The sequence below is a fragment of the Haplochromis burtoni genome, unplaced genomic scaffold (genome assembly GCF_018398535.1).
Source record: "Haplochromis burtoni strain Fernald_Lab_line unplaced genomic scaffold, NCSU_Asbu1 Contig_248, whole genome shotgun sequence".
Taxonomy (NCBI): Eukaryota; Metazoa; Chordata; class Actinopteri; order Cichliformes; family Cichlidae; genus Haplochromis; species Haplochromis burtoni.
In genome coordinates, this window is record NW_024582609.1 from 579,053 (window position 1) to 590,615 (window position 11,563).

The 11,563-nt window shown below is 38.8% G+C and overlaps 2 protein-coding genes across 3 annotated transcripts in view; both read right to left on the reverse strand.

Annotated features, from left to right (window-relative positions):
- deaf1 (DEAF1 transcription factor) overlaps window positions 1–7,139 on the reverse strand; it is a 17,891-nt gene extending 10,752 nt beyond the window's left edge. For both annotated transcript variants that reach the window (XM_042227185.1, XM_005938333.3), the window contains exons 1-4: window positions 6,327–7,139; window positions 3,716–3,813; window positions 3,257–3,383; window positions 2,974–3,123 (exon numbers count right to left, since the gene is read on the reverse strand). In XM_042227185.1, coding sequence (XP_042083119.1) covers window positions 2,974–3,123; window positions 3,257–3,383; window positions 3,716–3,813; window positions 6,327–6,744 — 793 coding nt within the window. In that variant the 5' untranslated portion in view covers window positions 6,745–7,139. The remainder of the gene's footprint in view (window positions 1–2,973; window positions 3,124–3,256; window positions 3,384–3,715; window positions 3,814–6,326) is intronic.
- An 807-nt stretch (window positions 7,140–7,946) lies between these two features.
- On the reverse strand, window positions 7,947–11,563 carry bet1l (Bet1 golgi vesicular membrane trafficking protein-like). The gene is made up of 4 exons (XM_042227186.1): window positions 11,472–11,563; window positions 10,738–10,823; window positions 9,117–9,173; window positions 7,947–8,714 (listed from the first exon to the last, which is right to left on the reverse strand). Exons 1-4 carry the CDS (start codon window positions 11,488–11,490, stop codon window positions 8,547–8,549), a joined length of 330 nt encoding a protein of 109 aa, XP_042083120.1. The 5' UTR covers window positions 11,491–11,563; the 3' UTR covers window positions 7,947–8,546.

Below are 11,563 nucleotides of genomic sequence, written 5' to 3' on the forward strand. Positions count from 1 at the left end.
GTCTATTGTGCCTCTGTATTAGCAGTGAGACAACAGTGCCATCATGAGGTCAAACAGGCAAAAGGAACACTGTCACTTGTATATAGCAAATTATAAAAAGCAAATATAGCTGAAGGAATATAGAGTGCTGTGAAAATTATTGGTAATTTCTTATTTTTCTTATTTTTAATAACATGTGTCACACATGTTTCAGGTCATCGAAACTAATTTTAATATTAGAAAAGATAAAAACAGTAAATACAAAATGCTGTTTGCAATAATGATCTAATTTATTAAGGGGAGGACATCCAAACCAACCAACATGGCCCTATGTGGAAAAAGTAATTGCCCTTTCTTGTTAAATAATGAATTAACTTTGGTTAACCACTTTTTTGGAGAGCTGAGTAAACTTTCACCAGTCACACCCAAGTATTACCAGGCCAGTTGAATTAAAAAAAAAGTCACTTAAATAGCACCTGTCTGACAAAAATAGGCTACAAGAAAGAAGAAGTCAGAACATTTATGAATTGCCTCACATATCTCAATCATGGTCAGTGATGATAATTCAAGAAAAAGAAAGAAACTGGAAAACAATGGTGGAAGAATATTCTGTGAACTGACCTTTAAAAATTGGAATTTTTTTGAATTTCTTTTGGTTTGTGTTCTGCTGTAAAACTAACACAGCATTTCATAAAAATGCGTCATAGCAACAGTCAAACAACGTGGTGGTGGTGTGATCATAGGTTTGCTGCTTAAGGATGGGAACAATTTGGCATAACTGATGGACTCATGAATTCTCCTCTCTACTTGAAAATCCTGAAGGAGAATGTCCAGCCATTAGCTTATGCCCTGAAGCTCAAGTGCACTTGGGTTATGCAGTAGGATAATGATCTGAAACACACCAGCAGGTAGAGCTGGGCCATATTATACCGTTCACGGTAATACCAGTATAATGTTGGGCAATGATAAGAAAATGAAATATCGCGATAGAATATGGGTAAAACGCGCATGTGCAGTGCCTTTGTTTTCATACGCACATGCCGGAAAAAGCATGGCGGTGATGGCGAATGAGAAGGGCGAAAGTGGATCGTTGAATGAAACGGATGAACCAGAACTGGTTTGTAAAAATGCTGCAACTTCAGTGGTGTGGAACTGGTTTAGCTTTCGTCCGTCAGATACACAACATAGCACTATTTTTGGTAGAGCATGCTAGCGGGCCGTCATTATTACCGCGTTTTTTTAAAAATACGGCACACTTAAAACCAATCCTTTGATTTTTCTGAAAATCAACAGTGCCCCTTATAATCCCGTGCGCCTTATGTATGAATTCTGGTTGTGTTTACTGACCTCGAAACGATTTTATGTGGTGCACGGTAGTGGTGTGCGGATCGATACTGAAATATCGATTCTTCCGATATCAGCAATTTATGTTCTAGAATTGATTCTCATATTATAATATCGATATTTTAGTACTGTGGGGTAAATTTGTAGTTTTCCATTAAAATGAACGCAGTGGAAAGAAACTATATCATTCGGATTGTCTAATTTGGAAGGAACTACTTCCTCTTACGCCTTTCATAGTCATGCGCGAAATATGGCTGTATAAATGTGTCGCAGCCCCTAGGGTGCACACTCACAACAATGGCTGAGCGCAAACAGAGTCATGTGTGGACGCGTTTTACCTCCACAAACAGCCAAGACGCGGTTTGTGATATATGTGGCAAGACAGTAAGGTGTTGTGGCAACACCACTGACCTTGTCAAACACCTCAGAGTAAATCATATCACAGAATATGATGAGCTTATGTTGAGGCGAACTGAAGAGGAGAGGGGCAGGTGCTGCTAGGGGGAGACAGACGTCTCTCGCGGAGTTCATAGTGCTGCAGGCAGGCAACATGCTCAAATAGCTCACAACTTCAGGGTTTTTTTTTTTAATTCTATATGATTATTCTGCATTATTAAGCAATAAAAACAAGTTGTCCTCTAATCATATGAAGCAATATGGTTATGTTATTATTACAATTACATAATACAATTATATATTGTATTATGAAATACAATGAAACATTAAGTTTTTGTACAGAGTATCGGTATCGGATCAGTATCACCGATACCACCCTGAATTTTACTTGGTATCGGATCGGAAAGGAAATCAGTGATATCGCACATCACTAGTACACGGCACTCGAACATCTGTTGAATGTTTTGGTACGTCTTTGCTAAGCTACGAAGCCGCACCGCTTGATGGATTGTCGGAGCATTAGGGCTATCGTAGGCAGGAGCCTGGCGGAGTGATACGTACTGTGCTTCAACATAATATTACCGTATTGTGTGTGTATAACCTCTTTTTAAGTTTTGTGGATATTATACATGGTTATGCTGAGGATATGTCGGACAATTTCCACTGGAAATGCCTTTTGGTTAAACTGTCAGCAAGGAATTTGCATTTGCACTGTTAATTTTTATATAACTTTAATGCACATAAAAAAACAGCTGCTTGTTTAAGTGAAAATATGTTGATTTTTTTTTTGCACTAATAAAGTTGTGGAGTTGTAAAGTATTTTGTCTAGTGTTGATTATATCGTCAGTTATATCGTTATCACAAATTTTCAAATGTATATTGTGATAAATATTTTTGGTCATATCGCCCTGCTCTACCAGCAAGTCCACCTCTGAGCTGCTCATGAGACAAAAGCAGAGTGGCCTACTCAAAGTCTGGTCTTAAATTTGACTGAGATTGTTTGGCATGTCCTTAAATTGGCCCTTCACACTCAACAACGCTATAATGTGGCTGAATTAAAATAATTATACTAAAATAAGATGGGTAAAATTCCACCACAGGGATGTGAAAGACTCGTTGCCAGTTTTTGCAAATGTTTGATCACAGTTCTAACCTACTACAACCAGTTAATCAGGAGTTTTACATCTCCACAGTAACCTGAATAACAAGATCAGCTTGACCATGTGATATAGCATGCATAGGTGTGATAATCACCTGATCCCAGTCTGTTTTTGTACAGAAGTCCGCTGGTATTCCTGCAGCGTACTGGCAGCTCATTGTTGTAAACTGAGGGATCCCAGTTGTACTTGGAGCAGGAGTCTTTGTCCTGGGGTGGAGTCAGAGGAGTGGGTGGAGTCTGTGGACCTGGGAGAAGCACAGGAGAACATAAAAAAATGCACAGATCAGACATTTCAGATTACCAGACACCTGTAGACACCACACACACAACACACACACACACACACACACACACACACACACACACACAGGGGTGTACCTGATGTGATGGTGGCAGCGGACTTGAGGCCAGCTGCTTCCACGATGCTGCCGTCAGTGTGAACCACAATCAGAGTAGCCTTCTGGGTACTGAGACCTTCACCCAGCTGGAGAGTGGTCCTGCCGCTCTGTGACAGATGTGGAAGGAGTACATACACTCATAATCATGGAGCAGCATAAGAGGTATGAGAATATGTTGATGTTTTAAAAAACTACTCGAGTAGTCAGCAGGGAAGCCCATGTGATTTTGTGAATCAGGTTCTAATAATTAACGCTACAGTGCTAACGTGCACAAATGAATCAGTTCTGTGCTGAGGACATTTAACATTAATTGGTTTTTATTCAACGTCACCTCAATTTTCTGTAAATAATGTCATAAGATACTGTTTATCATCATCAAAATGTAATAAATGGCAAAAATAGAAGGGGAATGGATCTAGTCGAGTGTGTGTTAATCTACCAGCACGTGTTCAGGGAGACTCCCAGATGTGGCGACTGTTGTGGTGAAAACATTGTCCTCTGTCGCATGAACGCCACCCACTGTAACTGCCGTCACATCTGATCAACAACAAGAAATTTCATCGACACATAAACCTCCAGATTAGCAGGAATACAGTATGAATAAAAATATAACTACAAAGGAGGATTACAATAATAATGACCTAAAGCAGGTAACATAGAAAATAATAAACACTGGTATTACGAGAATCAGAAGACTCTTCTATTATGTGCTTATGAGAATGAATGATTTTCATCTATATCAGTCATGGTACTGGATGTCTTGTTTTGTTTTTTAGTCTTTGTTGCTCCGTTTGCTTCTTGTTTTTCTTTTGCTGCTTGAACTTTTTCTTCACAGTAATTTAGCATTTTGTTGTGTTAGTTTTGCTATCTAGTTTCTGTTCATTACTACAGTTTGCTAGTACTCTATTTCTCTTTTTTCATTCACCCCCCTCCCCATGTTCCCTGTGGTCTGGTTTAGCTTCCGTCTCTGTGCCCAGTGTTCCCATGTTCAACTTATTCTGTTTTATTTTGATAGTCTCTTGCGCATTGTGTTCGGCTCTACTTCCTCCTGTGACCCATTGTGTGATTGTCTACACCTGTGTTAGCTTAGCTGTCTCTAATCCCCCCATTACCTTGTGTATATACATAGTTTTAGTCTGACTGTATTCACGTTGTACTGTTTTCCTGCCTGCCTCAATCCCTATATTTTCTTGCCATTTGGATTCCATTCTGAGAACTCTGTTTTGATTTACTCATTCTAGCCCAGTAAATAGCTTGTTTTGTTTTTGAATCCTGCCTCCAGGTCCTCACTTTTCACACTCCACACCATAACATTACTCTCAGGCTTTAAATAATAAAGTTTAAGCAGAAGGAAATGAACGGATGGATGAGGGGAAATATTATACTTGGGACAAATACATGATGAGTCATGTCTGTGGTATATGTTACTGATATGTTACAATTTTCGGATGGAATGTGGCATCGCACACAACGGTGTGTCCGTAATCGGAAGATTGCCGGTTCGAGCCCCGGCTCGGACAGTCTCAGTCATTGTGTCCTTGGCTTCGCGGTTTGCTTACTGTTGGTGGTCAGAGGGCCCGGTGGCGCCAGTGTCCGGCAGCCTCGCCTCTGTCAGTGCGCCCCAGGACAGCTGTGGCTACAATGTAGCTTGCCATCACCAGTGTGTGAATGTGTGTGTGAATGGGTGGATGACTGGATGTGTAAAGCGCTTTGGGGTCCTTAGGGACTAGTAAAGCGCTATACAAATACAGGCCATTTACCATTTACCATAATGAGCTGCCTGACCCATACACCCTCGCCAATTCCACTGGACTAGAGTACTTTAATCTCCCAAATCTCTCATCATGACAGGGAACAAAAGACTGCATCTAAAGAAGAGATTTTGAGTGTCCTTGAATAACTATTCCTGAAGACTACTTAAAGAAGTTAAAAGAAAGCTTCCTTAAAGATATTCATACCAAATATTGACTTTTAAAATCATCAGAATTATAAAGATTTTAGTTTTGCCTTATGTACACAGTATTTCCATGTTTGTTTGTACGTTTCAATAAACTACTGCACCCATTTCCCAAACAAAATATAAAGAAGGGTTGGCTCAAGATTTTGCACAATCCTGTAGCTAACTGGAACTATTAAAGAAGTAGAAGGTAAAAGGACAACTCTTTACTTTTAATCATTGATAACATGGTGAAAAGATCATGTTACATGTTTGCTCATGTACACTTGGCTGAAAATCAAGTATTTTATTGTAGTATCCATCTGAAGCTTTCACATTTTTACTTTTTAACGTTCCATGGGTTTCACCAGATCAGGGTAACACAGTATTTTCATACTAAACACTAAATATGCTTTTACAGTATCTACTGCTGAATTTAAATGGAATTTAAAATGTGAAATGTGATTGAGATACTATGTTTTATTTGTTTGTTTTTTGTCTTTAGCATTTGTATAAATATATGTGTATACATTTTGTATTTTGAGTTTGCATTGCTGCTACATTGGCTGAGTCTCCCTTGTGCAGACTCAGTATATAATGTATATAATTCTAAATAAAGAAACTTTATTAGATCAAGCATGTTTTGATGCTACCACTTAGTTTAGCACTTTGCAATGCAATCTTTCCACAACACAAAGACGTTTAATCTCATTAGCAGGGTTAGTTTCAACAATAACAACATTTGTACGAGGGCAAAAGGATGTACGTGAGATTGAAAATCAGTATTTTCTATACCTGTCTTCCCCACTGCATTTATTATTGGTTTTGCGTTGGCCCCTATCCCATGTTTGTGGTTCCCTCGGTGTTTGCCACCTGGGCCACCCGAGTTTTTTTTTTCAAACACATCTTCAAGCGTCTCTCTTATGAATCATTAACTTTTCTGAATAATAAATAATGTATTCAGCAGATAACAATGTTCTCCCCGTTTAAAGCAGTGCCCGTACATAAACAGTGTTTGGTTAAGAGGCAGCTGGTGCTAACGTTATTATCTCAGTTTGTGTTTTAGCGCCACCCCGCACAGCAGCGGCCTGCTGCTAACTGTAGTCCGTGTTACCTGCAAAGGCAGCCTCGGCCTCGTCTGGGTTCGGTAGGGACTCGGCTCCTAAGCCGATGTTTCCCGGTTCCGCCATCACAGCCATCGTGGTAACTTCGGCCTCCGACTCGGTATCCGAGCCCACTCCCTCCACCGGCGGCTCGCCGATGGGCGGTTCATCCAGCCCGAGCGCTTTCGTTGCCGAGTCCGCTTCGTCCATTCCTCCCTCGAACGACAAGAGCCGAAAGTCACCGAGAAAGGACGTCGGGCAGAGTGGGTTCGACCTCACCCGAGCCCTGTACGGAGCAGACAGAAATCTCCGCAAACGGAACTGTTTACGGGTAATCTTTAAAATGTTCTCAAAAAATTCAGGTAACCACAAAGGACTCGACTCAGCTAATACGGAGAGAGGAGGGCTTCCCGTTCTTTGTATTTTCATCAAGTCTGAAGAAGGAGATAACACCGGAAATTGCCGAAAGAACACGAACCAACCCGAAAGGACACAGCAACACAGCACTACAGGCACCGCATACAAATGTTTATATTAGATGTGTTCATTTTCTTGTTTTGCTCAGAAATTCTTTTAAAAATGTACATTTTTTGTTCTTGATGTAATTGTATTTGGTGTACTGTTGTTCATAGTGTTTACCTGCTGGGTTTCTGTGCTGCTGACTATTTTATGGTAACAAAAAAACTACTTAAAATATTGTGAAGTTCTCTAATGAATGTTTTATTTCTTTTCATTTGATCATCAATTTTTTTTTACACACTATGGTTCTGAAAATATGCGTATTTAATTAAAATAGTATTATTAATCTGTAGCAGTGCCCATAACTACCAGAACTTAAATAAATTATCCTGAACATTTTCTACAATTTAAATGATTTATTAGATCTGTATTAATGATTTCTTTCACCCATGCTCAACTATAAGAAAATAATATAACTTTCAACTCTTCAAGAATTACAAATATCTGTTTCAGTGACTGAAAGTGGAAAAAAAAAGAAACATAGAAAATGATATGAATATTCTTGTAACCCATCAAGAGGATAGGATAGGTCCCAACATTTCTTATAATTATAAAAACAGTCTGGATTGCAAACATACTGAAAGGATGGCTAATAACATATGAACATGTCAAAAGTCTTAAGAGCTATCTTTCAAAATGCAGTGATAAGACCAAGACCAGCCAAAAGCAGATGGTACCACTTTTTGTACTAGTGGGGTGGACTGATTAGTTTTAGTGCCCCAAAATAATGAATATATGCGTGTTTGACCTTCATATGTTTGCCCTAGCAGTAACAAACACAATTAATTTTGGACAAATTAAAAATTGCTATATTTTCCACATATAAAACTTTTTGACCTCTGCCTCGTCAGTCATTTCCTTCCTTGCACTTCATTGTGAGACAGTAGGAAACACTAAACATAGATAGAGAGAAATGTCAACATTGCAGAGCATTACACTGACTAAAATCGCAGATTATTTCCCAGTTGTTGACTTTAGTACAGTCGGACTCTTGATTCAGTTTCCCTCTTGTTGTGACTCATTTATGCAGGTGAATGTGGTAATATAGCATAAATATAGACCACAAATCACAGGACACTGAACACAAGTCTTATGTTAATGTATTATGCATGTAATTTTAATGTGGTGGCTTACTGGTGTTTGGACTAAACACAGCACCACCATTTCTATATTTTCTGTATTTTCTCCCTCCTGCATGACAAATATGTGCCTAATACTTACAGTGTTGTATGTTTGTGATGCATTTTGGCTGTTAGATGTTTTTGTATGTGACAAGAACTGAAACAAGATGGACTCAGAGGAAGATAAACAAGCTCTAGGTGTGAAAACTCAAACTGATTTTTTGGAAATTTTCTCCGGATTGACAGGTTCATCAATCAATTAAACTCGGATATGGTGAATGACATTCCCACCTCCCGAGCGTCCGGGCTCTGTTGTCTTCCAACCAAATCAGGACTTGCTGCTGCAGGATGGGACGTACTCATAGCCAACTCAAAGATCCCAAAGTTCAGGCGTCTCTTTCATGTGACCACGCCCACTACAGTTTCCTCCGGTGGGCTGACTGACACCTCCAACTGGTCAATCCAATTTTGCCTACGTCGTGCTTTCTTTCTTTGGTGCAAAATAAAAAAAGTCTTTATTTAAATCAGTTTTGACATTACAGTCTAAAGTCTCAGCTCCATATCAGAGCCTGGCTGATCTTGTTTTCCCAGTTATTGGTGGATCCTGGACACCAGGTAGTAAAGAACAAGGAAGACCAGGACCATCCCCATGGAGACGTAACACAGGATACGGCGGTTGTCTCGTCCTGATCGGACCATGGTGGAGAAACGTTTCACACTGCCAGTGAGCAGGCCTGTCGCACTCATGAAGTTTGAGTCCTAAAAGAAAGAGGAGATAATTCTTTAATAATTCACAATAAATTGACCTAAGAGAAAAAATAAAACAGCCTATATTTGAGATAGTATTGATTTGTACTTATATAATGTGCACTCTGTTTACCAAATGAATCAATCCACACAGATTCTGACAATCAACACAGTGCTCAGTTTTTATACTGGGACTTTATAAAAATGTTTCCTGAATGTTAGGTCCCAGTGAAACCTGTAGATTGAACAATTCACTAAACAGTTCAGAGGAGCCATCGTGAAAATACAACAGGGTGAAACTCAGTGAATATTTAAAACAATATTCTCATTATAGACAAATGGGAGAAATTAAAATGTCAGTTCTTTTTTACTAAAAGCTTAACTATATTTGTGTTTAAGGCAGGAAACGCTCACCATGCCATCCAGGTACTCATTCTGATCGTCCACTTCTCTGTCGATGTCGTAAGCCAACTACAGAGACAAGAAGATGATCAAGTTAGTTGTAGAAGTCTGACTGTGGCAGACCAGCAAACTGTCAAAAACGTTTGCTTTTATGGAGGCCACTTTCACTTTCACCCGGGTGCTACTTACTCTCTTAATTCCTATGACATATGTTCTTGCTCACCTGAGGTTGAATTTAAACCATTTTGAAACCTGTAAGGACTTATTTTCTATTTTAGATTATTTTTATCATGTCCTAAAATGTGAAATCTCATGCAAAAATGTACTAATAAGCAATCACTTGTAACAAGTGAAGTTTTAAATCATCTCAGGGTTGGACTACAGGCAGAAGAAAGAACATGAGAGCAGATTCTGAAAAGCGAATGGCACAGCAAAGGAAAATGTAGAACAGGAAAGCAAACATCTTCTTGGTTACCCTTTATCCTTTTAGGCTGTTGCTCTGTCACTGAGTACCTAACCAGCTTAGCGCAGATTGGAAGATGTCCAACTAAACAGGACGTTGTAGGGATTTAAAACACAACTCTTTGCTAAAAACAGACACGACTCATTTGTCAAAGTCTGTGAACATGCATAAAATATTTTCTGGATCCCCAAAGAGGTTTGAATCAGGGACAATTTCTACAAGATTTAAACCAATTATGAGTCATTTATTTAAGCATAACAGAAATTTTGAATCAGTCTAAAAAATAACAGTAATCTTTATAGATGTCTTGTCAGTATAGTAGGCAGACTAATTGTCTTGACTCTATGTAAACAAGTTGTTTTCATTAGTGTACATTAAATGCCCAGAGGATTGTTCTGAACCAGGAAGAGCCTGAAGCTTGGTGTGAGAAAATCTTAATATCATGTAACTATGTAGAAGTGCCTGATGGTGTCCCATCTTACACTGGAGGCACTGGTTGTACAATTTTCAAATTTTCACAATGCTGTACATTTATTAATAAAAGACAACCATTACACCAGTGATGCATTTGGTTACACATTTGCTGTGTAATGCATTTGCTGCAACAACTTCTACTGTTATAACGGCACATCACTTTTTCTCAGCTAATATATACACTAACTTACTGTAAGTTACATATCTACTTTTTAATGCACAGGTACAATACACAATCTGCACTTTTCTAATTATTCTAAATATTCTTAACTATTTAAACATCTTTCAGTATCCTGCTCTGTTTGCACACTATCTGTATGCTAATTTTAACAACTGTACTGTGGTAACTATTGTCCATGATGTAAATATTGTGTTTTCTGTTCGGCGTCCTGTTCTTTTTGTATATGTGTGTTTTTTGCTGCTGATACAACCAAATTTCCCCTTGTGGGACAATTAAAAGATTATTCTATTCTATTCTACACCTGAAATTCTTACAAGCAATAAGCCATGTATCAGTACATTAAATAACAAAACTGGTTGTGTTTGGCATAATTAATAATTCTGATTCTGGGAACTGACAGCTTTACTTATAATTAAAACTAAGTACATTTGACAGCAGTAACCTAGTAACTACAGACCAGCTGATTTATTAATCAGACTGGTCGCTGAAGGGGACGGTTGTTGGTTGTTACCCACAGATTTCAGTCTGGACACTTTGTTGGCCAGGTTCTCTGCCAGCCGTTTGTTTTCAGCATCGAGCACATCATCCACAGAGCCATGGCCTGGACAAGCACAAACACCGTGGATTAGATATGACACACAAGATCTGAATGTTCCTTGAATTGTTATGTTTCTGTTGAAAACCGCAGATAGACCTCATAAGATTTTGCCAAGCACATAGTTCTGAACACATAACTTCTTAAAGAATAGGTAATGTTTCTAATTTTCGGTTTAAATCAACAGGAAACAACACGTTTTCATCAATGATTTTGATATCAGCATGATCTGAGTGTGGAGCAGAGTCTCTGCTGAAGGGATGTTCTTTATAAATCCAACTAAGCACGGAATAACGACGTGAAGTAAACTTACAACACTGCCGAGGAGTATTACTTATCCCATATTTGGGAAACTAATAAGATACTACTAATAATAATAATATCACTTTTTATCACCCTTCAGAGAGGCAGATGCTTCTTTAGAGGGCGATAGCAATTGATATGAAACTTACAAGGTAGCCTGCTTGCTTTTTGCTAATATTTAAGTATGTCAGAGCTAGTTAGCTTAGCTCTTGAGATTTGGGTGTTATACGAGCAAATGATACTTAAAAATAACATTTTAAAATGTACCACCCAGCTGTAACATCATCTCTAAGCTGACACAAATAACACACAACTGAATATTTGGAAGTGAATACGTGTCAAAACATTTACCTCTGTTCCACTCCGCCATGTTGCTTGTTGCTGAATGACGTCACGATCAGCTGTTCACGTGGCGGACACGTGACCGCCTTTCTTCTTCGTCG

Bases quoted from the DNA above. Each gene is read 5' to 3' on its own strand.
- bet1l (XM_042227186.1), bottom strand. The intron at 9,174-10,737 runs GTGGGTAACAAC...TTGTCTCTGTAG, and splicing joins AAGTGTCCAGACTGAAATCT to TTGGCTTACGACATCGACAG. The intron at 8,715-9,116 runs GTGAGCGTTTCC...TCTTTCTTTTAG, and splicing joins ATGAGTACCTGGATGGCATG to GACTCAAACTTCATGAGTGC.